Source organism: Nelusetta ayraudi, unplaced genomic scaffold, assembly GCF_046127955.1.
Source record: "Nelusetta ayraudi isolate G7.1 ecotype Tasmania unplaced genomic scaffold, CSIRO-AGI_Nayr_v1 ptg000005l, whole genome shotgun sequence".
Lineage (NCBI taxonomy): Eukaryota > Metazoa > Chordata > Actinopteri > Tetraodontiformes > Monacanthidae > Nelusetta > Nelusetta ayraudi.
Window position 1 is genome coordinate 7,568,186 of NW_027466055.1, and position 26,820 is coordinate 7,595,005.

Here is a 26,820-nt window from a genome sequence, read left to right on the forward strand (position 1 = left end):
GCCCTCACTTCCTGGGGAAACATCGTGGGCCGTAAATGAGAGCCATAGCCAACCGAGAGCGTGTTTAACCAGGGCACACGCAGCTACGAATCCGTGTCATGTCAAGAGCCCGGGAGTGTCAATAAGCAAGGCGACTCTTGAGGAGAGGTGGGTTTGGAAGAAGGCACTGCGTGTCTCTGAGGGATGCGGTGTCACTCAGCTGGAAAAGCACATTAGATGAACACAGCGAAGACGTGGACGTCGCCGGTGCAGATTTGGCTGCGTGACCGTGTTGTTGATAAGGCGGCGCATCTCATCAGCGTTGGACTCACGCGTGATAAAGTGTTGTCAAAACAACAGGTTCTCCCCAGTGGCAGCCCATTTAAAGTCAGCTTTATTACAACCTGGTGTGTGTGTCTGTATGAGTGTGTGTGGGGGTGGGGGGCTGCCCTTCTTCCCCTCTTCTTCGGAATCTGTATCCAAGAAAGATAATAATGATGAATTTGTTCGTCATCATTCATCTTGCTCCGTCTACAGTGGGAGGGTGAGGCAATTGATCGAAGTAGAACATTTAAATTCTGCGGAGCCGTTCCAGAGTTCTTCTCCTCTTTAAAGATCAGATGTCTGACAAACGACATAAGAGGAGGGACGCATGGCGCTGCGTTATGTGGGCTGAGTGCGGGAGGAGTATGGGGGGTAAAAAAATACCATGAGGTCAATTCCATAGCAACAATGAAGTTTTTGAGCCTCTATTTGTAGCACCAACGGGGGATTTCAACAGGCACCCACTGCCACCAAGTGTCGGCAGTCGGTACTACAACCCGAACTGAAGGACTGCGGCTGTTGCTGCCCGTCCGCCTGATTGTTCTCAAGCTGCGACTGTGTTTATGTCGAGGCTGGAACGCTCACAGCAAAGATGAGTAAATCTGAGCAGAACTCAAACGGAGTTGTTGGAACTTGGCCAAAGTGCCAAACTGAAGACCTGCGCCGGTCGGGAACATCCCTGAAGATTTGACTTGTTGAGTAATGCACTCTTGTTTTATTAGATATTTATTGGTTGGCCAAGAAGGAAGGAGGCAGATTAAATGACTAATTTGAATCAGAGGGGGGGGGGGGGAGACATATTTGAGAGTTAATGATTAAGTTGCCAGCATGTCTAAAAAGCAAAGCCGAATCAGAATGGAAAGCGTATTCTCAGACACAGGGAAATCACGTTTCGCTGTTTCGAGCGAATGGCTGCCTCTCTTACATCTCCGTTTCTTCAAAAATGTGGAGCGGTTAGTCATCCTGCTGCATGTTACAGCTCATTTCTGGTATCAGGTATTTCTTAAGGGTGACCTCTCCACCCCAGGGAGCATTGCAAAACAAACTGCAGGCTAGACAATAACACAGCGAGTGATCCGGCCTTGATCGTGTCACCAATCATTAGAGGTGGGAGCCGTCCAGGGAGTGAGAGCAGGGCAACACGGCTGCTGCTGATGATGGTGATTATGTGGCTTTATTCTTGTGCGTCCAAGTATGACAGGCGCCTCGAAAGGCACTGCGGCTGATGGGCAGCGGCTATACCTTGTTAGCGCTCTGTTGTGCTGAGTGGACTAGTTGGCTGAGCAGCAAGGGGGTCCCACAGGGTCCACTGGGCTTACCGCGAGAGCGGAGGGATTATAAACAGGCCATCAATGTGACTCCCCCCCGAGCAGAGAGCTGCAACAACTTTGGTTTTCACTCATTGTAACCGCAGGTCCCTCACAGGAGCCGCCTCCCTTTGTTCTCCTTTTCCTGCTCCTGCATTGTGTCGGCTGTGAGGACGAAAAATACTAGTAAAGCAGCGGGGTGCAGCCAGCATGCCGCTGGGCGTCCATAAACAGCCAGCGTCATGTCTGATTTAAATAGGCACAAGCGGTGAAGAGGTTGCATGAAAACCCAAAATGCGCCGCCACATCATCCCTGCTGCTGCCGCTTTGGACTATCACAACCAAAAAGATGAAGACAACTCCATCAAAAGCGAAAAAAAAAAAAAAAAAAAAAAGGACGAGTAAATACCCGCAGATGTTGAGAAGAGCATCAAGACTCAAATAAAGAAACCGGGAGTCTGGAGGAGCAGGCAAGCATAAAACATGGGGATATACCGAATTTCACAGCTGTGTGAACAGTTAAAGCAGATGTGCTAGAATGCCATGGTGGGTGCATACAGAGAAGGGGGAGGGGGGCTGTAAAAATATGCTATAAAGTTTATGGAGCCTAATGCAGCCCTGCAGGAGCCTCCCGTGGAGCCGAGCGTGCCGACAGTGCTGTCGAGTGTGCGAGCGAGCTGTGGGGGAGAGACGTGCAACTGAGAACGTGGCCGGTATCCACAAGCATCATCGCTGGTGTGGGCGCACGGCACATAAAATTCACACACGCGCAATCAACACAATGAAAAACACAGTCCCCCCCTCCTCCCCCACACACCCCACACCCTCCTCAGGAAAAAACGTTGCATAATAGCACCTCTATTCTGCATGATATCTATATTCAAAGTGTAGCGTCGGTTTGTTAGCGCAGGATGGGCTAAAAAGAACAGAAGTACATGGCCAGGGGAGCATGTGCAGCCACAAAACAGAGACAGTGGGCCATGCCACAGTGCCTGTTCAATCTACTATCAGCATATTGCGACAACATCAGCCTTCCATCTTCTCTTCAAAGTAATGAGGTCCGACTCCCGCCGCCTGATTGAAGGGGAGCAATCGTCCCTGCCTTTGAAAAGACATATGTCACGCAAAGGGGAATGCATGCAGTCGGCAGAGGAGACGGAAGGAAGAAAAGGAAAGAGGGGGAAATGAGTAGACTATATGAGAGGTTGATGGAGATGTAACCTATTTTCTCCCCCACTGAGTGAGGACTTTTGATGACCTAATCCTTCCTACACAGTCCACCACAGCTCAACCTTTGCCTCCCGTCCCTCTAAAAGGTCAAGCGGGCCGCAGATACATCACAATAACTCACCTGCTGGGGAAGCTGCACCACCGCTCCGCTGAGGGAGCTAGCCGAGGTACCAAAGATCTCACACACTCAAACAGGTGCTTCAGCACAACATAAATGTATTTGTTTGTAACGTAATAATGTTCCTATTGCTTTCCCAGATCCAATACGAGTTCACAGATTATTTAGAGAGCGATGCAATAATGCAATATGAAGCTGTCAAAAAATAAAATCAAATTTGTCGAACTGGCGAATCAAACAGTTGAGTGCAAAATGAACACTGTAACTCTGGGCAAGTTTTACAACCTGTGGGTTTTACATAAAAGAATTAAGGCAATCTTTGTTGTGGAAGTGTGTAGTAGTAATAACGTAGGCAGTCTGAAATTACCCTCTTAAAAATGGAGCAAAGATCAAGCAGAATCGTTTGTCAAACTGGTATTAAAAATGCAGCTACAGCCGAACAGTGTTGGATACTGCTCACTTCAACTGGTGCACACATATTCAGAAAGACTGAATGTTTCCTTTTCAAGATACTGTTGTGTTGTTTCAAAAGTTAAAATTAAAAAGCCATGATATAGAAACCATGTTTCAAAAGAAGTTAGAAATCTACGGCAGAAAACAGTCTACCCTTTATTTGAAGATGCAATGTCAAAAATGTCAAAGGAAGAGCTGTTTTAAAGCTGAAACTTTGCCAAAAATCACACTTGTGAATAAACAAGGCAAACATTGTGGGCAACTTTTTATTTGTGTTTTGACCGAAACCCTAAGTCCCAAACGCTCTGTTGGGTTTTGGACCAATGGCTTCGCCTCAGAGAAATGTTTTGATGTGCGCATGCTCAACTTTTGGCATAAAGCCTTCTACCAGCAGTAGCAAATGTCTTTGACATCACTTTGCTCGGAAACCTCACAGTGAAAGAACGAAATTGGAGAACAGAATAAACTTTTTTTGATGGGCACTTTTGTAAATATGACCAGCAGAAAATATCTAATGATAGTCAAACATTATTTAGCTTTTGCATTAGTTAGTTTGCTCAACAAATCCTCGGTTTCCTACTTTTTTGTTAAAAACTCAGTCGATACTCAAAACTTCAAGATACATAACAGATACTCCCATTCAAATTAAAGAAACACTTTATATTCCATCAGTGCCATCCAAGCCGTGTTTTCCATGATCTCAATGTAAGGTGGCCTCTAGCAAAGACTGTCTTGGGCTGTGCGAGGCACACGCTATTGACTAATTTTTCATTGCCGTTCTTTCAAAGCAAGGACGTGTACCACGTCAAATCTGCTCGACCATCAGCACCCATTTTAATAGCTTCCTTGAAACAAAACAGTCTTTTCATGCATCCTTCTGAAGGGTAAAGAGAGGAATGAACAGGGGAACTTTGATTTCCTTTCAGGCAAGATTTTTTTTTTCCCTCCTCCTTTTTAATAAAAAGAGGTCCTTCATAAGAACACTCCTGGTGTAGTAAACAAGCTCTTGATTGGAGTTAACGAGGAACCAGATGTCTGCGTGTCCTCAAATTTTGTTCTCCGTTTGGTTCCCATCTGTGCCGCTGCAAAGTCTTTTACCCGATGTTGTGCTACTTTACGGGTTATCCTACTGAGTGAGTCAATTCTCAGCATATAAAATGCACTGGGCATGGCTTCAATATAATTCTTTAGTAATTTCGCTAAAATCATATCATCACAATAACCATTTTCACAAACAAAACAATAACCACAGGCAAAACAGTTATTAAATCTAGAATCTAACAATGATAAAATACTGGAACCTGCTACAGCGCTGCAACCAAATGCACCGCATTAATATCTCGACACAAAGCAGGTTATTTAAAATGATGATGGAGCCGCTACAGGGTTCAATGCTACAACCTGCCAGGAAGCCAAAGTTTTTAATTAAAAAAAATGAAAGGGGAAAAAAAATAAAAAAAATTGGCAAAAATTCAACTAATGAACTCTTTTGTGCGACTAATTGCAAAGAGGGACCTTGTGGTCTTTCGGAACAACACTCAAGGACTCCTCAAGCTGTCGCACAATAGCTTATTTTCTTTTTTTTGACTGTCAGACATATTCATTGGCACAACCACACACACACGGCAGACTGATGAAAAGACAGCTTCTTTAAATGTGCAGATCAATAAAGCGCGTTTTCCTTGAGAACAATAAAAAAAACAAACAATGGCAGCGTATTTCACATTAAAGCAGAGACGATCACCTGCGCAAACTCTCGTTCTCTCTCAAACTTTGAAGTGTTTTGGCTCCTGCAATCAAGTGGAGCCAGCGACTCTGTCAGCAGCCACACACTTGCTCACAGGAGCCGGCTCCTATCGCCGGCTGACATCTCAGGACTGACCAGCGCGTTACCATGGAAATAAGCAGTCATCTGTTCAGTCATACAGATATTGATCATCTCCTTGTGGACTGAAGATTTATCCTCTTCAAAAAAAAAAAATTTTTTTTTTTTTCTTTTTCCTCGCTAATGTGCACTCTCACTCTTGCTTTTCTTTTCTTTTTCTCACTCTTAGACCCCAGCAGCAGCACATCAGATATTCAGAGCCTGTCAGCGGCAGAACACGCAGAGACACAGAAGTCTTCTTCTCCGGTTGCTCCGTAGGAGTTGCCGAGAAATTCTCACTGCGTGGCCCTTCCGCTGTAACATAAATCAGGACCATCTTTACTGAGGCTGACGTATAAAGCTGTCAGAGCAGCAGTATATAGGGTACCTGCAGCACAAAGAGGCGCCGCGGCGCCGGAGTCTCCGCATACCTCCGGGCTCGCGTTCACACCCGAGCGGCTGCTCACAATTCCCTCAGTCTTGCTTAAGGAGGTGTAGAGAGTGCATGAGACTTAGCAGTGTTGCAGACTTTACACGCCGGTCAGACTGGATTAGGCGCAATTCACTCTGTTTCCACTCTCATTCTCCGCTGGGAGAGAGCAAAGTGCCAGAGAGATTTCATGCCTGAGACAGAGGAGTTGCGGTTGCGCGGTCCCCCCCCGCCGCAGACGACCCTCGCCAACACGCTTCCTCCGGCACGTCTGAGCACCGACGCTCCGTTCCAACGGCCCCCGCTGACAGCGTGAAAACGGGAAGCTGCCAGCAAAGCAGAAAAAGCTAAACTGCGGCTCAGCTGACCAGACTGAACACTCGACTCACGCACAATTGTCGCCCTCTTCAAAAGGAGCTTTACGATTGGCACCCGTACAAAAAAATAAAAAAAAAACAGCTGCAGAGCTGATATAGTGGGCAGAAAGGTCAGGTGGAATTCAGTCAGTTTGCTTCGGAGTTGGCAATCATTCCATGACCACAGAGCTCAGCCCGAGGCTTCTCTTTGACAGGGCTCGTACGACTCCTAAAAGAAGACCTTCGCGTCTCAGGTGAGCAGTCTTAATGCAGGCTGAGCTCAACCTGTCAATCTGTTGATGGACCACAACACCATCACTGCCGCTGATCGACAACTACTTTGTGTAAAGGCCAAGGCCGGCAAAACCCACTCCTACCACAGACACAAACAAAACAAAAAAAAAAGCGATTTAGAAAGGGAGCGATAAAAATCGAATCGATCTGATTAAACAGAGAGCGTTCGTTTAAAAAGGCTCAAGGAACAAGGTTTGTCTAACAGCACGTGCAAAGTGAGGCCAGGTCACAGCACTCTGCTATACCTTATATTGAGCTGAGCCAGTCCTCCTGATGCTCATGAAGCTCTTAAAAGGCAATGGAATTCCATCTGAAGTGACACTTTCTAAACCACCTGCCGCGCTGTTCTTTCACATTTCAAAAAAATGTTAAAGCCATTTCTTCAAAAAGGCACCGTAGCACAATTAAATGGGACCTTGAGATACAACACTCACAATTGTCACATTACTATGAATTGGTCGTAAAGAGTGCAACGAATACACTGAACCCAAATGTTATTTTCTGTTTCAGTCTTCAAAATAAAGACACATTTACACATTTGATTGAGTGAGAAGAGCATTCAAATATGAAATATATACATATATAAATATAATGCCCCAAACTCTTCTATTTAACATTAGGATCAGATATTTTGTTAAAGTCAGCAAGGGCTGTATTTAATATGCTCTTCACGGTCCGCTGGGCTCAGGGTGTTTATGTACAGTGTGTGATGATGTGATGTTTCTCTAGTCAAAGCCCCATTAAGTGATACACGCTCCCACTTTGCAATGTGCCGATGGACTCAAACCATTTAGTCGCAGCACGTTTGAAAAAAAAAAAAAACAGATTAGATTGTAGATGAGGAGCATTTGAGCAAACACAATCCTTTTTATTCGGTATTACAATATTCAAATGCTAATAGATGCTGCGCTGCAATCTATTTCAAGAGAGAAACGGCACAAAAGGCCTCGCGGTTCATTTTCAGGGCAAGTAATTTCAGGATCTCTCATTTCAGAGTGCTACCCTTTATTAGGGCTGCACAAAGCATCGGAAATCCATGCTTTATTGCAATATCAACATGTGCAATGTGCGTATCACAGACAAATGCTTCAACTCCCAACTCTGCAATAAGTTGTAATCAGTGCATCATCATCATTCACGCTTTGCATAACAATGTATGTACGGAGCGGCATGGAGCCTCAGAGCTCGAGATGGCTGCCACCTGTGGAGATGCTGGAGGCTGAGTTGCAGTTGGAGAGAAGATGGGAAAGAGAAAGTTTGAAGATGTTCCCAAATTACCATGTAACTAAGTTGATGCATTGTCTATTTAATGTGGTGTATTTGTTTATTTAATGTAATGTTGTTGTTGTGGTCGTGTCGTTTTTTTGTTCATTCTTTGCATACTCACATCACTCTCTGGCGTAGCAGACCATACATAAGCAAAGGGGCAATGACAATGGATTGTCAATTATTTTTGGAGTTTCACTGCCATCATATCATTCAGCACACTTTTATCCACTATTGTGTAGTCCTACCTTTTACAGGTCAAAATCGTCAGGGCCATTTGAAAATACAACTAAATTTCTAACCATGAACATCACCACCAGAGAGACAAAAAAAAAACAACTGAACTTGCAAATAAAATGATCCTTGCCATCCTTCCCCAGAAAGACAGATAATGTGTGTGTGGGTGCAGAAGACGCTTGTGTGAGTGTGTATGTGTGTGTGTGTGGTTGTGTGTCTCCGTTTAAAGGGGAGAATGGGTGCAGATACACAGGAAGGAACAAGAACAAGACTCAGAGGGTAAATAAATAATGGGCTACTTACCGCAACTTTGCTCCCAGTTATCTGCATGCAGCGATCAGCGGAGAAGGTTAATGTGCAAAAAGACACAAACAGCACAATCATTAGTAGGCAAGGGAATTGTCTCAATTACAGGTAGAGCCACTAGCGTGTGTGACATCACAAACATTCTTTGCACAATTACAGCACAAACTAGATAAGACAAAAAAAAAAATAATTATTAAGACCATTTAACAAGTAAAGGCACATGCTGAAGATTATGTCTGCTTGGCAGCTGAAATGTCCCCAATTTTTTTTTTGAATTTTTTTTTTTTTCTTTTTCTTTTAAAGCCTGATAGATAGAAAAACGGCAAAAGACAAACTTCAAGACAAAAGGGTTTTGCAGCCACGGAATTATTGATACGTAGCGACGGCCACAGTGGGACAGATGAACGGAGAGACACGGCGGATCGTCTTTCGTGGCTGAATGAATTGCGACAGACTGGCCTCTCAGATTTATTCCCGTAAAGAAACGTCAGCCGGGGTGAACAACGAGGCTGGCAGAGGGTCTCCTTGGGCTGATATCATCTGCCATTAATGTTATGCTTCAGGTGTCAACTTTCCGAGGCAGAGCTACCTCGCGCCCATGCAGCCGGCACAATTCCTTAACCTTGTTATCTGTCAATAGTGGCAGGTAGCAGGATTGTTTTTTATTACTGCAACTGCGGGGCTTGTTTCACAGTAGCAGGGTGTCTGTCACCCGAAGTAAATATATTTTCTCTCTCTCTCTCTCTCTCTCTCTCTCTCTCTCTCTCTCTCTCTCTCTCTCTCTCTCTCTCTCTCTCTCTCTCTCTCTCTCTCTCTCTCTCTCTCTCTCTCTCTCTCTCTCTCTCTCTCTCTCTCTCTCTCTCTCTCTCTCTCTCTCTCTCTCTCTCTCTCTCTCTCTGTGACACGTTTCACAGGAAATGCATTTTGACTCGGGGAGGCTACAGGATGCACTGATCTCCTCGTCTCCTCACGCGGCCCATCTTTCATCTATTCTGATCTTCCTCTCCATTTCTTTCATTGTCTATCTCCACCTCCCAGAATCTGTGGCCGTTGACTGCTTGACTTCTTTGCCTGAGTCGTCTTCCGAGAGTTTATGGGAGCTATAAAGTCATTTCTTCAGGGGCGCGTCACAGCATATTCACAAACACACAACTTTGTAAGAAGACAGATCCACATCAATCTTCAGCAAAGCCGGCGTCTTCTAGAGGTTCCATCAAACTGTAGCGTCATTGAAATGTTTTGCCCAACACACGTTTGCCGATTGTTGTTTTTGTTTTGTTTGCTTTGGATTTTTATTATTGGAGCAGCTTTGCCAAAGAAGACATGATCTCGGTGTGCAGAAACAACAGGGGTGGCTGAAAGGGAACAAGACAATTCCTAGTATTTCTTACTCAAAAACTTCTGTGAGTTAGAACATCAAACATTTTTTTTTTTTTTAATTTCCCGACACTAGAGCATAACTTTATCTTAACTATCCAACATTTAGGGTCAGAAATGGTAAACAGGCAAAACAGCTGACGGGTGAGAGGAATTCAAGTGTAATGACTGACAACAGAGGTTAAAACTGGATACATGGCATATTAATGGCAACGTGGCCACAGTAATTAACCGCCAGAGTTATTGATGTCTTGGCTTATGAATTTGTACAATCCTTCTGAATACCGATATTTGAACAAATTGTGAGCAATAAAACACCACAAAACGTTTAGTTAATCTTGTGAAACTGTTGTTGCACAAAGCTTCTATTATATTATTAGGGTTAAAGCAGTCACATCACTCAAAATACAGTCGGTGGCAAAATCAAACATTTGGTTAGGTGGGTTAGGAATCCCTGATATTACTGTTCAGTCGACTTTTCTAAGAGCCTTCACATCACTTTCCTCCTTTGCCAACATAAATGACCGCTGTACGGCTGCCAACTTGATAGTTACATGAATATGCATCACAGTTACGACAATGCTTTTGAAATGATGAACTGGATGTCTTTTTGGCTGGGAGAGAGGCTGGCTGCATGGCTTGAATAAGCCTTCAGTGATGAGGGAGGAACTGGATAATATGAGCAAATGGTTGCATCAAACAAACTAATATTTGATTAAACTGGAAAATCAACACTGGACAATCTGCCTCAAAAGACCCTGCCATCCTGCCCCCTTCCTGCATCTGCGATACAGCACGTTTGAAAGAAAACAAGAGGATCTTTATTATCATGAGCCAAGACTAACTCTGAGAAGAGAAACTGTAACTGTATTAGTGCAGAGAGAGATTTTGGCAGTTTTATAATGGTGGCACAGTTTAACAGTGATTTAGATGAAAATGAGAAGCGGCAGAGAAGCAACTGCTCATGCAAAGCTGGTGGTCAAACATGTCAACAGACACCCTCTTGGAAAGCAGAGCTGGGTTCCACAGTTCAAAATCAAACGAAAATAGCGAGCCAGCAATGGTTTGCCGCAGAGATGCTGAGAATAAGTTGTTATCTTTTCCGCAGGATGATTGCAAGGAAAAAATGAAGTATGAATTTGCTTCTTCGAAAGTAATCAAGCTAGTAATCAATGATGTGGTGAAGTGATGACGAATCTTCAAAAAAAAATAAAAAATCTCCAACCATTGAAACAAAGTGCATGAATCACTCAGTGGGACTTTAACCTTTTTAAATTTTACTTCAGCAAAACCAAGGCTGGTGGCATCGTGTTGAGCTGATTAAGCCACTCTCACAAATACTGATACGAGCTTGTGTAAAGACCATCCAAAGCCCCATCACCACAATGTATAATGCAGCAAACAGTTGTTTTTTGTTTTTTTTCATCTCGAGACAACAAAGGAAAAAAAAAAAAAAGAAACCTGATGGTGCCCAAAACGCCACATTACTTTGGACTCATGCACAGGCATCCATAGGATAAAGGATGTAGAAACAGGATGTTGGAGAACAAAGCAGACACTCAAAGCCTGGAGGCAATCTGCCGTCTGCATCTTCAGTGCTGAGCAAATAACACGTTTCTTACGCATTCCCGCCAAGCCGAGAATGTGTAAGGTCTGAGCGCAGCATTACTTCGCAGGCAGCTTAGACAAATCTGTCACGAGCTGCAGGCTGGACTGCTTCAGCGCTGCACTAATTAAAAGCAAGTTCTCCTCCGTGCAACTTTTGCCGGCTACAAAAACAACCACAGGTCACTAATTAAATCTTAAACAACGGCCACTTTTCAAAATGTCTTCAGTTTAAATGCAAAGCACTTCTGGTTTTAAAATTAAAGGCAAGTAAACATTCATTTTTGAAAACAAACTAATGGGCAACTACACTTATTGTGACTATAAATATTTTCAGAGCACCATTTTTTCTTATGTTGACTACAGCTGAAGCACTTTTCCAACATTTTTAATGAAGTAATTGTTTTTACTTGCTTGTATATGAAAAGCACTTGGCCGGAACTGCATATATGGCCATGCTAGCACACTGGCATGAATCTCTGCATAGACTGACACAACATCACTTACACGCTTCTCCTCCTCCTCCAGTGCTAATAAAAGTGATGGCAGGGTGCTGACAGACCTCACATTTTGTCCTCTGTTCTCTGACTAAACGAATTACATTAATCATTTGAATTTGGGAAAAAAATAATAGTAATAATGAGCGCTCACAAAGCATAATGGACCCTGTGAGGAATTCAATCATCTCAGATAATCATCATTATCAATAACGCCAGTTAATTACCATAACAATAAGGAAGGTAATAAATGATGATGTCAAAAGAGAGCGACCAGGTTCTTGAAGCAATGGGGCCAGAAATCCTTCTTTTTTTTTTTTTTTTTCCGTCCTCTTCAGTCCCACTGATGTAAATGTCCTTTCACATGGCTCAGGCCTCATTCAGCATTCACGAATGGATTTTATAGTGCTCTACGACTCGCTACTATTTATGAGTTATAATGATGATTAAGGTCTTTTTATTCTAACCGTATACGAAGGAGCAGCCTCGCCGGAAACCTCTCATTAATAATGAACAGTCCATACAGTCGTACCAGGGCAAACAATAAGACAGAGCACAGCAACCACTGGGCACACAAAACCCCCCCCATGCACGCAAGCACGCAACCAAACACAAGCGCAGGGATGGACAAAGCACCACATCATCCACCTTGAATTTCATGAGTGAATGAGTGAGTGAGTGAGTGAGTGAGTTTGGTGAATGAGTGAGGCGCCACAATTTCTATGTGACGGCCTTTAACCACAGATTGCTGTCTTGATTGAAAAAAAGAAATGCAGGAGTTAAATTCAAAAAAAAAAAAAAAAAACGCAATCAAAAGTGTGGGAGTCAAGCATGAAGAGTGGGAGCCAGAGGTGGGAGTGACAACAGATGACAAAGCAAGCCATGAAGCAGAGGATCGGGTGAAAACTCATTCTGGAGACTGGTGGCGTGGTGGCGAGGAGGCGCTCCAGCCGTGGCGGCCGTTCATCGGGCTCGTCAGCCTCGACAAAACGCGGCGGCTCTGACACACGTCACTTACGGATTTGGCCGTGGCCGAGATGTACTGGACGACCATCTCGCGCTTGGTGCTCAGGTCCTTTTCACGCAGCGGCGCTTTGCGATCCTCGTTCAGGTTCATGTCCTCCTACACATACGGGAGAGAGAGAGAGCGAATGAGAGATATTAATTAGAGGCTCTTTACACAGAGACCTTTTTTTTTTTTTTTTTTTTTTTGAAAATGCACATTTTCGAAAACGGTCTTTTGAAAAAGAAAAAAAAAACATTTACATGAAGCCCTATTTTAAAAATATATTTAAATATATGCCCGTTTACACGGATACGCTGGAAACGACTGAAAACGATGTAGTACCTATGCCAGGCCTGGAGTGGCGCCGCAAGTTTACACCCTAAATGCGGAAGAAGAAGAACACCTGCAGCAGGTCGTGTTTAAAGAAGCAGGTGATCGTTAGCAACATTAACACCACAGAGAACCGAATGAATGCTCGCACGTGAAGACGGTGTCTACATGAACGACAGAGAGTGGAAGTTGTGTAGTTAAACTTCGGCACAGCAGATCTATAGACCGGTGACAAACTTACCAACAGAACATGAAGGGAAAAGCATGGGTGACGTTTGTTTTTGTGTTCGTTTTGTTAGCCCAATACATTATTACTTTACGGCACTGTGCTTGGTTTTGAGAATCACAACAAAGAGGGATAACATTTAGGGTAATCTACTGCAGAATAAACGCAGGTTGCTCAGAGCAAAAACATTAAAACACAAGAAGAAATATTTGATTTATTTTTATTTCCCCGACGGGCCGCCGCCCTACATGTCCCGTCCTTTATTTGCCATTCATTAATGTTGTTAAGTGAGAGTCACGAGGTCTAAAGCACGAAACAAACATACAAGCAATGACTAGTTAGTAAGTAATGGTCAGTCTTGACATAAAGAGCCGTGCACGCAGACTATTGAATTCAAGTCCAAACGAGGACGCTTCGTCGTACAACGCTGCTCCTGCTGAGGCCTCGCGAGCGCATCAGACAAGCTGGGTGGGCACTTTGTTGTTTTACCGGGGTGCATTATATTGATGCCGCTTTGATTCGGCATCACAAAAGAGGTCTTTCATGGGCAAGACATCGGAGGGACGGAGCAAAAGGCTGGACGGAGCTTTAAAAGCTGGGGGGGGGGGGGTTGACACGATGATTAGAATGGAGGAGGATGTTTATCAGGGGCAATCTCTCAAAGGGAGAGTGAGATTGAACAAAAAACATACAGATATCCATCCTCCTGCGGGGCTCTGCAAAAGGAGAGGGATGAAGCTGTGGAGCTATGCTGCCCTCTGCTGGGCAACGGCCAAAAAGACGCGGTGGTCGTGAGTGGGGTTGATGCAAACTGGCAAACCGCTTCTCCGGCAGCCTTTCAAGCAGAATTCATCAAAACGAACCAGGCGTGTCATTTCTACATAAGAACACGGCAATATAATGGTTTCGATTATTTTACCAGCAGACGTCAGATTCAAAGAGCTTCGCTTCGTTTCTCAGAGAGGGAGTGGCGGGAGTTCTGTGCAAGGGGCACTGTGACCTAAATTCTTTCCTCTCGTAAATACCCTCGCCACTAAAGAGCCAGTGACATCCTTAGTGTGGAGGGGGCGGGGGAGTGCGGAGAGAGAGAATGAAGTGGCAGTGCAACTTTTAGGATTGGATGGGCGGTGGTGATGGGCGGAGGGGAGCGGTTCCATCCCCTGGGGAAACCAGCAGGTTAGTTAATTAATCTCTGAACCCTCCTCATTTATTTGCTTAATTTGCATTCAATAAACGAGGCAAGTGGGATGAGCGTTTTTTTGTGCGAGGGGTGGGAGTGGCGAGCCGGCGGAACGCTTGTCTGGGGGCGAACTCCAGAAATGAGTCCTCTGTATTGAGTCCCCAAAATGATTAATGGACCTTTATTAATTGTAGCCTCGCAGGCGACACGTCGAGTCCAAAGATATCGTTGAAGACGCCGCTGGTGGCGAAGTGAGTGATCCAAACCAGCATTAATATCAGTTAATGTAGAGCTTGAAAAGAAAATAATATTAATAATTGCACAATATCTTGCATTTGGGCCTCTGCATGTTTGCACTTTCGACTTGTGGACACAGTATGAACTGTTTTTAAGGCTGCATACGGCGTGTTGGCATGAGAGCGAGCGGCAGTTTACAGCTGCTTTTTTTGCTTTCTGTGTTCCAGAGCACTGCGTGCGTGCAAAAAGAAAAAGAATTAAACAATAACTGAGGTTAATGGGCTGACTTTTAACATTAACCTCACTCGATGTTTCATCTAATATTCCTATTGATCGCGCAGATTCCCAGTCAGGCTCACGTCAGTCGAGATGAGAAGCCATTCTCACTAAATACCAGACCCGAGAAAAAGCAATAATTGAAAAAGGGATGAATCAGAGGCTGAGCACTCCATTACCGTTAGGTCGGTGGACCTTATTTTAGACGTTATGTACTGCTAAAAATATGTGCAGGGGGGCGAAACAAGGAAGTGTAAAGTGTATTATAGTCCACGGTTTATGGTACGTGTTGAGTACGTCACCATTTTTCTTCATAAGGACTCGTCTGTATATAAAAATAAAAGATTAGCGTGAATAACAAGAGCCTGTAACGCGACGGGGCCTAAGTGCACCGCGGCGTAATGCGGTGTGCCAGTGTGGCTTTAATCACATGCGGGAAAAGCAGTTGTGAAAAAAAGCTAGGGAAGCGCAATAAGTCCAAGGCTGAAATGGATATGAACGCTCGCTGTGCTGAGGGGAGGAAGCGGATTGAAAATAAGAAAAGGGGAAAAAAAAAGAAGGTGGAATAAAAATGTGCAGATTCCGCTGTGACAAATCAATTATTTTGTCCACTATTCTACAGCATAGCAAATCCCCCTCAGGGACGTTTTTTTTTTTTTGTAATGTTTCGGTGCACGGTGCTAGTGGTGCTAAGGGATGGGAGCTTATTACGGGGAGTGTTCATTCTGACAAAGGCGCATGCAGAGGCACAACCTAGAATTAGCCCAAGCAGTACTGCCCTGTCCTCTTCTGCGAGCGCTGCGCCCGTGCGAGCAGCCTCGGCGCAGCTACATATTACTTCCACTCAGAAGACTAATGGCAACAAGGAGAAACACGCAGTGGATTAGAAGCGGATGCATCAGTCCACCGGTAAAGAAGCAGGAGCCAAAATACAACTGCTAATAGTTGAATAGGCACTGGTGAATGGCAATGCGGGAACATGAGAAAAATAACCTTCCCACAAAATGCAGGGTGTTCACAAAAAAAAAAAAACTGCCATCATTTTAAAAGCAATTATCTTGAAAACTACGCAGTGTAGCTCAATGAAATTGAGGAGTTTAGGTGAATGATAAACATGAGTTTATTTTGTTCAGCGTTCAATATGTTTACCGCTTGTGTGACACGGCACACGTCAACCGGGTGTGGCATGTCACAACTGGGTGACCGTGTGCGAGCATATTCCAAGTTGCGAAATGACTGTTTGGGAGTGAACGGCACAGCTCAACCTGAAAACAGAACAAAAATGAAACAGAAAACATTATTGATCTGTTTCTCTACATTCTGTAAAAATTTGAGGCCGTTTCAACAAGAATTGCCAAAATGATTGGCCTGCGTATCAAATTTCTTTGGGACACAATGTATTTGTCCGCATACAGAAGGAATTTTTGTGTCTGGCATCACCAAACATCACATCTCTGCTTGGACAGAGTATGAGGTGAAAAATGAGTGTTTTCATCGCATCAAAGTGCAGCGTAAAGAACGCCGCCCAAATTAGTTTGATGTTTTCATGTGAGCCGCCGTGTTCGGAGGACCAAATCCCATTTTGGCTTGGAGTCACACAAAGCACAGCTGTTTCCTCGGCGAGATGCAGAAAGCGTACATTTCATCAGTGGCTTTTACCGCTGACTGTATTTAACAGAGAGCTCCAACTGTGTGCATTTTGGCAAAAATTGGTCGAGTGGACAATAACACAACAGAACGGCCTGAGTTTTGCCTTCTCAATATGATCCGAGAATCTCTATTCCTGGCCATTTCTGACCTTAGCTTCAGAAATGAGTCAACTGTCACCGAGCCGTTTCTCTTTTTTCTTTCTCACTTGCTAAACGGTGCTTCAAAGACAAAACAATTTGCCATTTCGTCTTGGACAACATGCACACCATTTTCCAATTATAAAAAAAAAAAAGTTGTTTTTTTTTTAGCTCGCGCCCATTAATGCACAGTGGGTGGCCCAATAATACGGCGCGGGTCACTCCTTTATTTGAAGCGCGGCAGACATCTGAGGCGACGTGGCGCGTGGCGCCATGAAAAACAATCGATGCCACGACGGGAGTCCGGCACAAAAGACAGCAACTTACATCTTCATGCGTAGAACATACGGAAGATGAAAAAAAGGAGAAACGTAACGCAGAGGATCTACTCGCATCAAAGGGAACATGTCAGTCACTGCCATTCCCGTGTTTGTTACATCAAAGCAGAAATGTTTACACTTCATGAGAGCAAAATGGCCAAAAAGTTAATAACCCTTTTCTTTAAGATTTCATTACTGTAATTACAACCCCCCACCCCCACCCCCACCCCATCCAAGAGTGTCGCCGCCTGTCAGATGTCAGGGTGGCAAACATGCCTTCTGCGTCGTCTGTCACTGAGCAAATTGAAGCCTGGGTTTAATGTCACGCCGCTCTGAGCACAAACACAGTAATTGAGAGGTGAACTGAGTGACAGGGATGAGCACCCAGGCAAAAAGAAAAAAACATTGAGAAGGCGTCTGATGAAAACCAGGAGCGCCGCTCGCATTTCTCTGGCCTTGGCAATAAAGACCATTGTGTGAGAAAAAAGGAAAGGCAGGCACTGTACCACACACACACACAGGCGCGCCCGGCCACATCATCCACGACGGTACACACGACCTAGGCAATGAAGCCGGAGTAATTCAGCCGACCACTTCAAAGAGATGGACTGAAAGCTTTTTGTTAGATTTCAATCCTGCAGCACATAAGGCCCCCAAAAATGCATTTCAATACAGAAAATCACAAGTGTGACAGGGCTTTGACCCCCACTGACGGCTGAGGAGTGAAATTTAAAAAGTTTGCTCTTTCTTTGACTGTGGCCTCGGGGCCTTTAGTTTGGATACCTGTTTCACAGAAACTTAGCGCCTGACTGTAGAATAATACCAGGACTGTCAGAGGATGTTCACCAACTGTGGGTGTCCCGCGCTTGTAAATTAGTGTTTTTATGGAGCAAAACAGTTGCTGTGCTCACCTCTTTCAGCAATAAAAGTAGATGTCAGGTATAAAGGCGTTTAATGGACATTTAGTGAGTTTCAATAAAGGCTTTTATAAAGGATTCTGAAAAATATTGAGTTGGAAAACTTTTATTAAAAAAAAAACTTGTGGTAATTCACAAAAAAGTTTTTTGGTTTCAAATCAGAATTAATATATGTGCATTAGATTAGAATGACCTGGATCTTGGACTGAGAGCAGCGTTCATCGTGGTCAACGCAAGCTGAACCACAAGAAAATATTAGGACTGTCAGCGCCAACGCATGAATCGCGTAGTATGTAATCGCGTGAATAGTCGGACCCTCAGGCCAATTTCTGGTAACAAATACTTACATTAAGGGCTGAAAACTGCCTTGATTAAACGGCCAGCGATTAATCGCTGTTAACTATTAAGATTCTGCAATTAAAAAATGAACCTATGTTGCACCGTGCGTGGCCTTATTGTTTTGCAAATCACTAAAAGAAAATAACTCCAATTTTTATTTTTTTACATTAAAATTTTAATGACAATTTCTAGAAATGCACCTATCTTATGTTGCTATGTGAGTTAAGCTGCTCAGACCAATCAAGACACAATCAATTATGTGTGCTACTCCCATCTGAAAATAGCATTTTATGAGTTTGACAAAAGCAGCCGAGAATAAGTTGTTCAATGCAATCACAGAGGATTCTCTGAGGGGCTGGAATGACTTGTTGTCTTTACCCAGCAGATGCATTTTATTCATGCAAATGTGTTTGATAAAAAAGGAGGAAAAAAATATAAATTGAGAGAGTTAAGGGGAATTGAAGTCAAGGCCGTCTTTTGCAAAATCGGCTGACAAGCTTGTTATCTGCATCTCTCAGCGCTGAGCCTCGTTTGACTAATGAGATGCAAAACATTCAAACAACAACCTTAAAGGCAAAACATGGCCGAATATCTCCGACTGGCAGGATTTGCTGGAGTCGTGATCCAAACATTTCACTTTACTCATCTAGTGCAGAAAGGCCTCAACTGCGATATTTCTTTGTGTCTGAATCAAACGACTGCAAAAGCAAACCGACCCATACGTCTGTATCGGAGGTAAAGTGTGCAAAACGTGCAAAACTCACCATCATCTTCTCAAAGAGGTCAATGATCTCCTTCTCCGAGAGGTTCATGGAGCGGTCGTCGAAGAGGGGCTGAGGGACGGGCAGTTCGGACTGGGTGGAGAGAGGGTCCGTTGGGTGCTGGATGAAGGGCTTTTCCTTCTTCATCCCCGCTTTCCTGAAACTCGTAATGCGGTCACGCTGGAAGAAAACACCAATGTCTGATGAGTTCTCCAACACCGCCGACGGGCTGAGCGGTGAGCACTGCCTGAGTCCAGGTTTCCGTGATCAAACAGAGACACTCTTGAAATGTTTTTAATAAAATGTCGAAAGAATATGCAATTTGTCATTTGTCTTACCTTCATTTCCAGAGGATCGACTACTTTAAACAATGTTATTTTGACCTTTTTAAGCCTTTTTTTTCCTCGGCAGTCATTTTGACTTGAAAATGTGAGACTGGCAATATGTCAATGATGCTCATCAAGGTTGTGTTCCATCCGGGCCAAATACGGTCCAGATGCTGCTACGCCACACTAAATAGAACTCAAACCTAAATTTAATTCTCATTGATTACCTGATTTCTTTAAATTTCTTGTCAATTTGGCTGCTGGGAAAAAAAGGCCCATTTAGATAGTTGTTATATTTTCTCACTGTCGTCAATCAGGGGTGTTTCGGGTTGAGTTGTTACAGTCATGAAACCACACTATTCTAGCAAAGTTCAGAGTTAAAAGCGTGAATAAAAACCAACGGCATGCAAGTGTAGTAGTAGGATGAATTAGAGAAGACATGCTGGACAAACCGAACATTCACAAATGTCAGGAAAAGAAAAACGTGACATAGCAGGTCATCGTTTTTTCTCTGGAATATCACTGGATGGATCAAGCGGCGGTGTGATACGGATACAGACGGTCCCCTAAATCAGCGACGGCGCAATGATGATGTGTCGCGATTCCTGAAATTACTGCAACAATGCACGAGCTTGTTCAGCGTCACCACTGTGCTCTTTGTTAACTGAGGGTATTAAAAAAGCCAGAGGCATGTGAACCAAAGTGTTGCTGATAATTGCGCGCTAAGTGATCAATGAGCTGCTCACAACAGCCTTGATGCTATGGGCTGGAATGTGTTCATAATGAAACATTTAGCATGTTTGCTGCGCTAAATAGGGCCCTGACAAATGACCTTCTATTCGCCCAGTGTTTCGGCGGGCAAACGGCGACAAGACGGCCGACTTGCAAACTTGGAACTTATTTCATTCAACGTTCATCTTTATCCGATCCCACGGTTTGATCCATCCGTACATTTCAGTGGAATTCAGTCTCATGCAGCACTGAACAAAAAAACACAGGATGATGTCAAACAAAACTAAAGCACACCATAGTTGAGCTGAGCACCTTACCATATCGTCTGCCAATGTTTTTATGTGTATGTTCTGTTGGAGGGAGGGCACATTGTGAAAAAAAAAACAAGAGCCAAAAGGAAAAAAAAAATGACAACACCGCAAGAGCAAAGCATGTATGTACGGAAGAGAATAAGGTAGGTCGACAAGGAGAGAAAAAAATTTATAAAGAAAGAATTTTTTTCGAGGTTTCCATTTTGAAAATAAATTTGGAAATTTCATGAATATAAGTGGAAATTTCGAGAATAAAGTCAAACTTTTGAGATTAAAGTCAAAATGTCGTGATTAAAGTCCAAGTTCTGAGAATAAAGTTTAAAATTTCAAGAATAAAGTCAACAATTTCATAATCAAAGTGAACATTTTGAGAATAAAGTTGAAATTTGGTGATTAAAGTCTATATTTTGAGATTACAGTCAACATAAATAAAGAATAAAGAAACTCCAAGATTAAAGTCGAAATGTCGAGAATGAAGACAAAAGGCTCTGCACACGCCAGTTTGCTGTTTACTTCGAATTTATTCATGAAATTTCAACTTAAAACTTCAAATGGAAACTTAAGAAAAATCTCTTTCCTGTAATATTTTTCTTCTTCTTCTTCTGGCCCTAATCCTCTTTCGTATGTATCTCATCTGGGCTGTGTCCGCATGTGTCCACTGTCGTCCACATACTGTCTCATTATCAGCATTAAGTCAAATTTCATTACCAATACATGAATACATCAATAATTTTATATGATAGGAAACAAATACAGTGTTTTAATTATGTATTTCACTCTCCTGAAAGGCAATGACAGTAAAGTGGATACAGTGCATGTGTCGGATGTGACCATCCTTGATAAGCCCTAACAGCTGGGCAGTAAAAAGGAAAAGGTAACCAGTGTGTGTGTGTGTGTGTCCAAAGATGAACTTTGCCAAGCACACGCTGAGGGACACGCACCAGACAAACAAGATAAAGAGACATTTCATAAAGCACCTGTAATCCCACAGCCGCAGTTATAATGAGGACACTTGTCCCAACACCCCGCGAGAGCATGCAAGTTAGTGTCGTCTGCTGGTTCAAATTTTCACATAGCATTCCCCCCCTCCCCCCGAAACAATTACAGCCTGGCACCAGATTTTCAACCTGGGAAAGGAGCATTGAGAGTCTCTTGTCGTGACAGTGCCCTTGACAAAAAGATGTTTCTTTTCCACTCGCTGAACTCCCATTTCAAAACTTTTGAATTCCTCATTCGCGAACCAAATCCTCGTCTCGCGAAGTAAAAAAAAAAAAAAAACGTGGCGACGAGCGCCGAATCGATTCACAAACTTTATTGCGAGTGTTTGTCTTCATCTCTGAGACAATGAGACGGGCATTCGCCACAGGCCCGTGGGACGATGACGACGGCCGGCCAGTCCGATCGCACCTCAAATGAGCAGCGGCAGCGGCACCATATGCCACGGTGACATACTGTGAAGCGATAACGAGCAGGAGAATGTGGGCTGCTGATGGCCGCTCAGCCTCCTTACAGCCAGCCAGAGATTTCTCCTCTATCACTATCATCACAGAGCCAAGCAGGTAGGCTAAGTCCTGTCCTACAGCAACTCCCTCCTCTGCAGCCGCTGCAGGCAACACCTGGCCGACGCTCCGTCTATCTCCAGGATGATCCTGAACAGTAGGGAGACAAAGCAATGAGCCACTAAAAACAGAGCTGCTGTACTCCTGATGATGATGATGCGGGTTCCCAATCTGCCCGAGTTCTTATTTCACGTCAAGACAATCGAGAGGTCATCCATCAAGAACGTCCGAAAATAAATACAAAAAAACAAAACAAAATTTAAAAAAAAAACAAACACAGCAAGCCCTTTGAGCAGGCACTATGTGGACTTTATGAGCCTGAAATGAATAAGAAAAAAGGTGATCCCACCCAGACCTAAAAGGGAGCGGTGCAGGAGCTCCATCCAGTCCACCTTTTCACCTTGTTTGATTGCCTTGCACTTGTACATACAGCCCTGTTCATTTTAATTCAAAGGTTAAGTGTGTAATATTTGGAGACTTTGAAAAAGAAACAGCAACACCAAGTGGTTACATTTCAGATTTCAGCATCTTTCACTTTTCCTCCCCTCTCGAGCTTGCCAGTGAACTACGGTGGCATGCGAGCACAAACCTGGACACCTCGTCCACCTTCTTCTTCGTTGGTTTGCTAATGTATTTATAGGCAGTATGTTAAGATTTTACCAATATAAAATCATAAACCAAAGCAAATTTTTCACACTGGACCTTGAAAGTTTAACTTTATAGTTTTTATGCTATCATGAAAGACAGCTTAGTTTGTAAATGCTGTTGATTTCCCTTTGCTGTCTCACTTGAAAGGAGCGCCGTGGCAGAGTATTCTGGCGCTGATTCTGAATACAATGGAATTTTGTTTTCATTTTTTTTTCTCAAACGAATTATATGAACCATGCAAAGTCGAAGATAACACAAGGTGTCCTATTTGATCTCACATACGCGACGCCACCTGCTGCTGCCTACCTCCCTTTTTGTGTCTACACAAACGATGACAAACCACTTCACATCAGCTCCAAAGGTGCACTTCACACGCACAGAGAGCTTTAACATTTTCCGGCTGCCGTTGACAACGTCGGAGGTGTTTGGAGATAAAGAGAACTCAAGGACCAGAAGTGATCCGATAAGTAGGTCAAGTGTCGCTGCTGAAACTGTTGGCCGCTCGTTTCAAAAATTAACACTACTGACGCAGAGGGTGCAAAACGGCTTCAAACCATTTTCTCAATTAACTACCGTAATGCCACTGCTTATTTAAATAAAAGCACACACTTACATTAGGAAATACATGATGAGGCCGCATGTACAACTGATACAAAGTAAGTGTTTGAATAAAATTAATAGGCTACGGAAATGAACCTTGTCAATCAAATCTAGATATATGGACTAATACCACATGAGTGATAATACCACGTTAGCCATGAGAATTCCGATAACACAACGAGCTGAACTTTAGACTCAAACACAAGGCTACACACTGCCTAATCCTGTGTGTCAGGTGTTAGGAGTATTCTTTTTTTGTTTGCTAGCTTTACGACTACACAAATATTCAGAGGACTTTCAAAGAATTTGACCGAAACAACTTTTTTCATTTGTGATATAGAGCTTTTGTATCATTAGGCTCAGCTTCTCTTTCCAGTCCTGAACTGCGTGAGACAATGGCTAATTTACAAATGGAGTGCTTAAACATTTTCTAATCAATTTAACAACAATCAAACCACTGTTTGGTTAATTGCCTTGACTTGAGGGCCTTTCCTTGCCCATTATCTTGGCAACATCGCAACAGTGCAATTTAACATCGAACAATTAAGCTTGTGTATCCTCTGGGCTTTCCCCGCTTATTAAAGTAAACTTTTTCATCATAATAAATGTTTATTACCAAATGCACATTCCTCTCAATAACCTAATCAAATTAGCTCTGGGTTCCCTCCTTAATCAACCACGAATATGGCTCCATGCAGATCTGTAAAAGATGAAATCGCGAGGAAGCGTTCCACTCCTTCAGACAATTTGAGTACCGTACATAAAACCAAACCGGCACGCACATTTCCTTTTCCAGCAGCACGCCAAAATGAACACATAAATTCTGCAACAAAAAAAATGTGGCAATATTTATGCACTATGGTGCATAAAGCATCCCGCTAAATAGCGCTTCATCCGAGGTGGACAATGTACCACCTACCACTGCTTTTTAATAGCGGCATTTGTTATTCCCACCAATTTCGCTACACCATCTGTACAAAGCCGTTTTAACCAACTCCCTGGAACTATTAGTCGGAATTCAGAAGCCACTATAGCTCTATAAAATGAGTTTAGAAGGAGATGAGTTTTCACTTTAATTAGTTCTAATAATATCAAAGCCTTACAACTACCTTGTGTCCCTGTTTAATAAACCGCTCAGCTATCTACAGGCTAGTATGTGTTAACAGCACCAACAGCCGGTTTCATTGTCGCAGCAATTTTGGAGCCTGCAGAGAAAGAAACTTCAGAATAATCGAGCAGTTGGGAAATTTTGAAAAAAAAAATGGGATTTTGAATAATTGCCTCAGTAAAAAACAGTAAGTCTTTTTTTTTATGGGCTTATTTTGAAAAATCTCTCTGGCTTTATTTGTTATATAACCTTTTTCAGAGGTTTCTCGTCCTTATTAGCTTAGGACGGAGCAGCAAACATCAATGTAATAATTACTGAATACACATTTTTTCCATCCTTCCCTATTTTCAATCTCAATTAGTGAAATCACTCTCATTGCAGAAAACACAGCATCTGTGCAATCTGTCAAATTGTTTGTCACAACAGATGGAATGTTGTTTTTAAATCCATGAAATATACCGGATTTCAAATCCGTCAATGTGCCAAATCATTGCAGAAGATAAATACAAAATTCAATAACAGGTTAAGGGCTCACGCTATCACAATATCAGTCAAATCAAATTCCTTTACACTCAGGCACAGCTCTTCCTTTGTGTGTGAGTGGAGCGACGCCTGACTAACATCACCAGCCACTGCCAATTCACAATGTACCATGACGTTTAACTAAAGGCAAAATTAAGGCAGAACTTTATTTGTCCTAAAACTGGAAGTGAGGATTCTGCTTGCCAACCTGCCTGCCACAGCCCCAAAAACAAACACAAACATCAAATAGCTCAAAAAAATTATACACAAAAAAAAAAACTGTCATTTTCAGAAACACAGCCATGACTCAGCAGAAAAAGCAGCCAGAAGTGGCGATGGGTTTCAAAAACAGCTCATCGTGATGCAAAGGGAGGGATTGTCATTCATCCTGTGTTCCGAATGTCAACATAAAGGCCTCTACATTTCAATGAGCTGCAGTGCAGCTCTCGCCGGGAAAACAGTGCCGGGCGCCGCAGAGACGGCGGCACAAGCGGCGACTGCATTTTACTTGTAGAGTTTCAACAAGCGTCCAAAATATTAGGGTCGGAAAATTATGGGCGAGCCAGCAGTGCACCTGTCGTCATTGCAGGCGTGACAATCGAAAATGCAATACAATGTCCGAGGTGATTAGATAACGTGTGCAGTGTTGCCGATATCGTGCACGAGTGTGAGAACGGAGCAGACGGAAACAAAAGTCAGACGGGATCATTGCCAACACACTGTTACCTATGATGGCCGAGCTGCCAGGGATGATTAATGAAGGCATTAAAGTAACATTTACCCTTCTTAATAAAATATATTGAATTGCTCTTTAGATTTGCTCTGTAATAATGCCTTTTCCCGGCCGAGGGAGGAAGAGGGGGGGGGGGAAAGCCTCGGTACGACCCTGTTTACACCTGGCATTTAAGGCTCTGACATATGTCTGAACGGCAGCCCGGGGAGAATTTATCTTTTTACAGAATTTTTGAACCGACGATAGAGCAGCAAGTTAGAAATGCAGAAGCACCCTACCGACATTTTCCCTCGCAGTATGCAAATCATTTTTTTTTTCCGGAGCTTTAATAACATCGCACTACAGCCGAGGGTCTCATCTTTATTCAAACTGGGGCTGATGTTTTCATCTTCTGCGCTCCACGGGGTGAGAATGATGAAGGGACAACAGCAAGTGTTTCTAAAGTAAAATCTTCTAACCGCATCGCCTCCCTTTGTTTGGGTTTGTCATTTTTTTTTTTTTTTTAAAGCTTAACTCGGCGAGTATCTCTTATTCCTTCAGTGAATCAGTTAAAATAGTCTCTGCATACTGTGAAAGCGCACAAATGACTTTCATTAATTCAAATCAATGTCTGTAATACTATTACCTCAAACTGCAATTTTGAAAATGACAGTCTTATCTTTAGCATGTGTGTAATACATAAAATTAAAAAAAACTCAGTCAAACTGCAATCACCCTTTTCTTAATAACAAAAACTCAATAATATTTACATGTGAGATTTATGATTTATGATTTTAATTATTTCACAGACAACAATTACCTTGTATGCGCGATTCCCAAGTCTCTGATGCTCGTTTTCTGTTGCGGTAAACTGAAATTTTAATGGTATTTGGCTAATGTGACATTTCTGCGTTAGCTGGATGTGGGTTTTGTGAACCAGCGCAATGAGCAGGTATAAAGTTACAATAAAAAGACTAAGCTTAAACTGAATTAAAGGCTGATGCAAATTAGACACTCTGTCAAGCAACTGTCAAACTGTCGATATACATCCGATCAAAATAATTGTTTTATTTCTTTTGAAAAAAAAAATATGCATGTATTTTTTGTTTTTTTTAAAAAATGTGTTTTGTTTGCTTGTATCTTTAGTTCTGTATTTTTAAAATGCGAGTACAATTGACTAATCAATTGCACGTGTGTCAATGCCATGCTTTGAGAATAAAGCTGCTCTTGATCAACTCCAGCCTTCAGTTGCAACAGTTTCAGAGCAGACAAATTTTCAC

At 43.0% G+C, this 26,820-nt stretch overlaps 1 protein-coding gene across 6 annotated transcripts in view; it reads right to left on the reverse strand.

The window, feature by feature from the left end:
* The window catches only part of diaph2 (diaphanous-related formin 2), a 330,904-nt gene that overhangs the window by 296,563 nt on the left and 7,521 nt on the right, over positions 1–26,820 (reverse strand). For 4 of the 6 annotated variants that reach the window (XM_076011716.1, XM_076011723.1, XM_076011693.1 and 1 more), the window contains exons 2-5: positions 20,398–20,430; positions 19,026–19,202; positions 12,662–12,766; positions 8,162–8,182 (exon numbers count right to left, since the gene is read on the reverse strand). In XM_076011716.1, the coding sequence (XP_075867831.1) occupies positions 8,162–8,182; positions 12,662–12,766; positions 19,026–19,202; positions 20,398–20,430 (336 nt within the window). The remainder of the gene's footprint in view (positions 1–8,161; positions 8,183–12,661; positions 12,767–19,025; positions 19,203–20,397; positions 20,431–26,820) is intronic. The other 2 variants (XM_076011710.1, XM_076011702.1) reach the window with 2 other exon arrangements.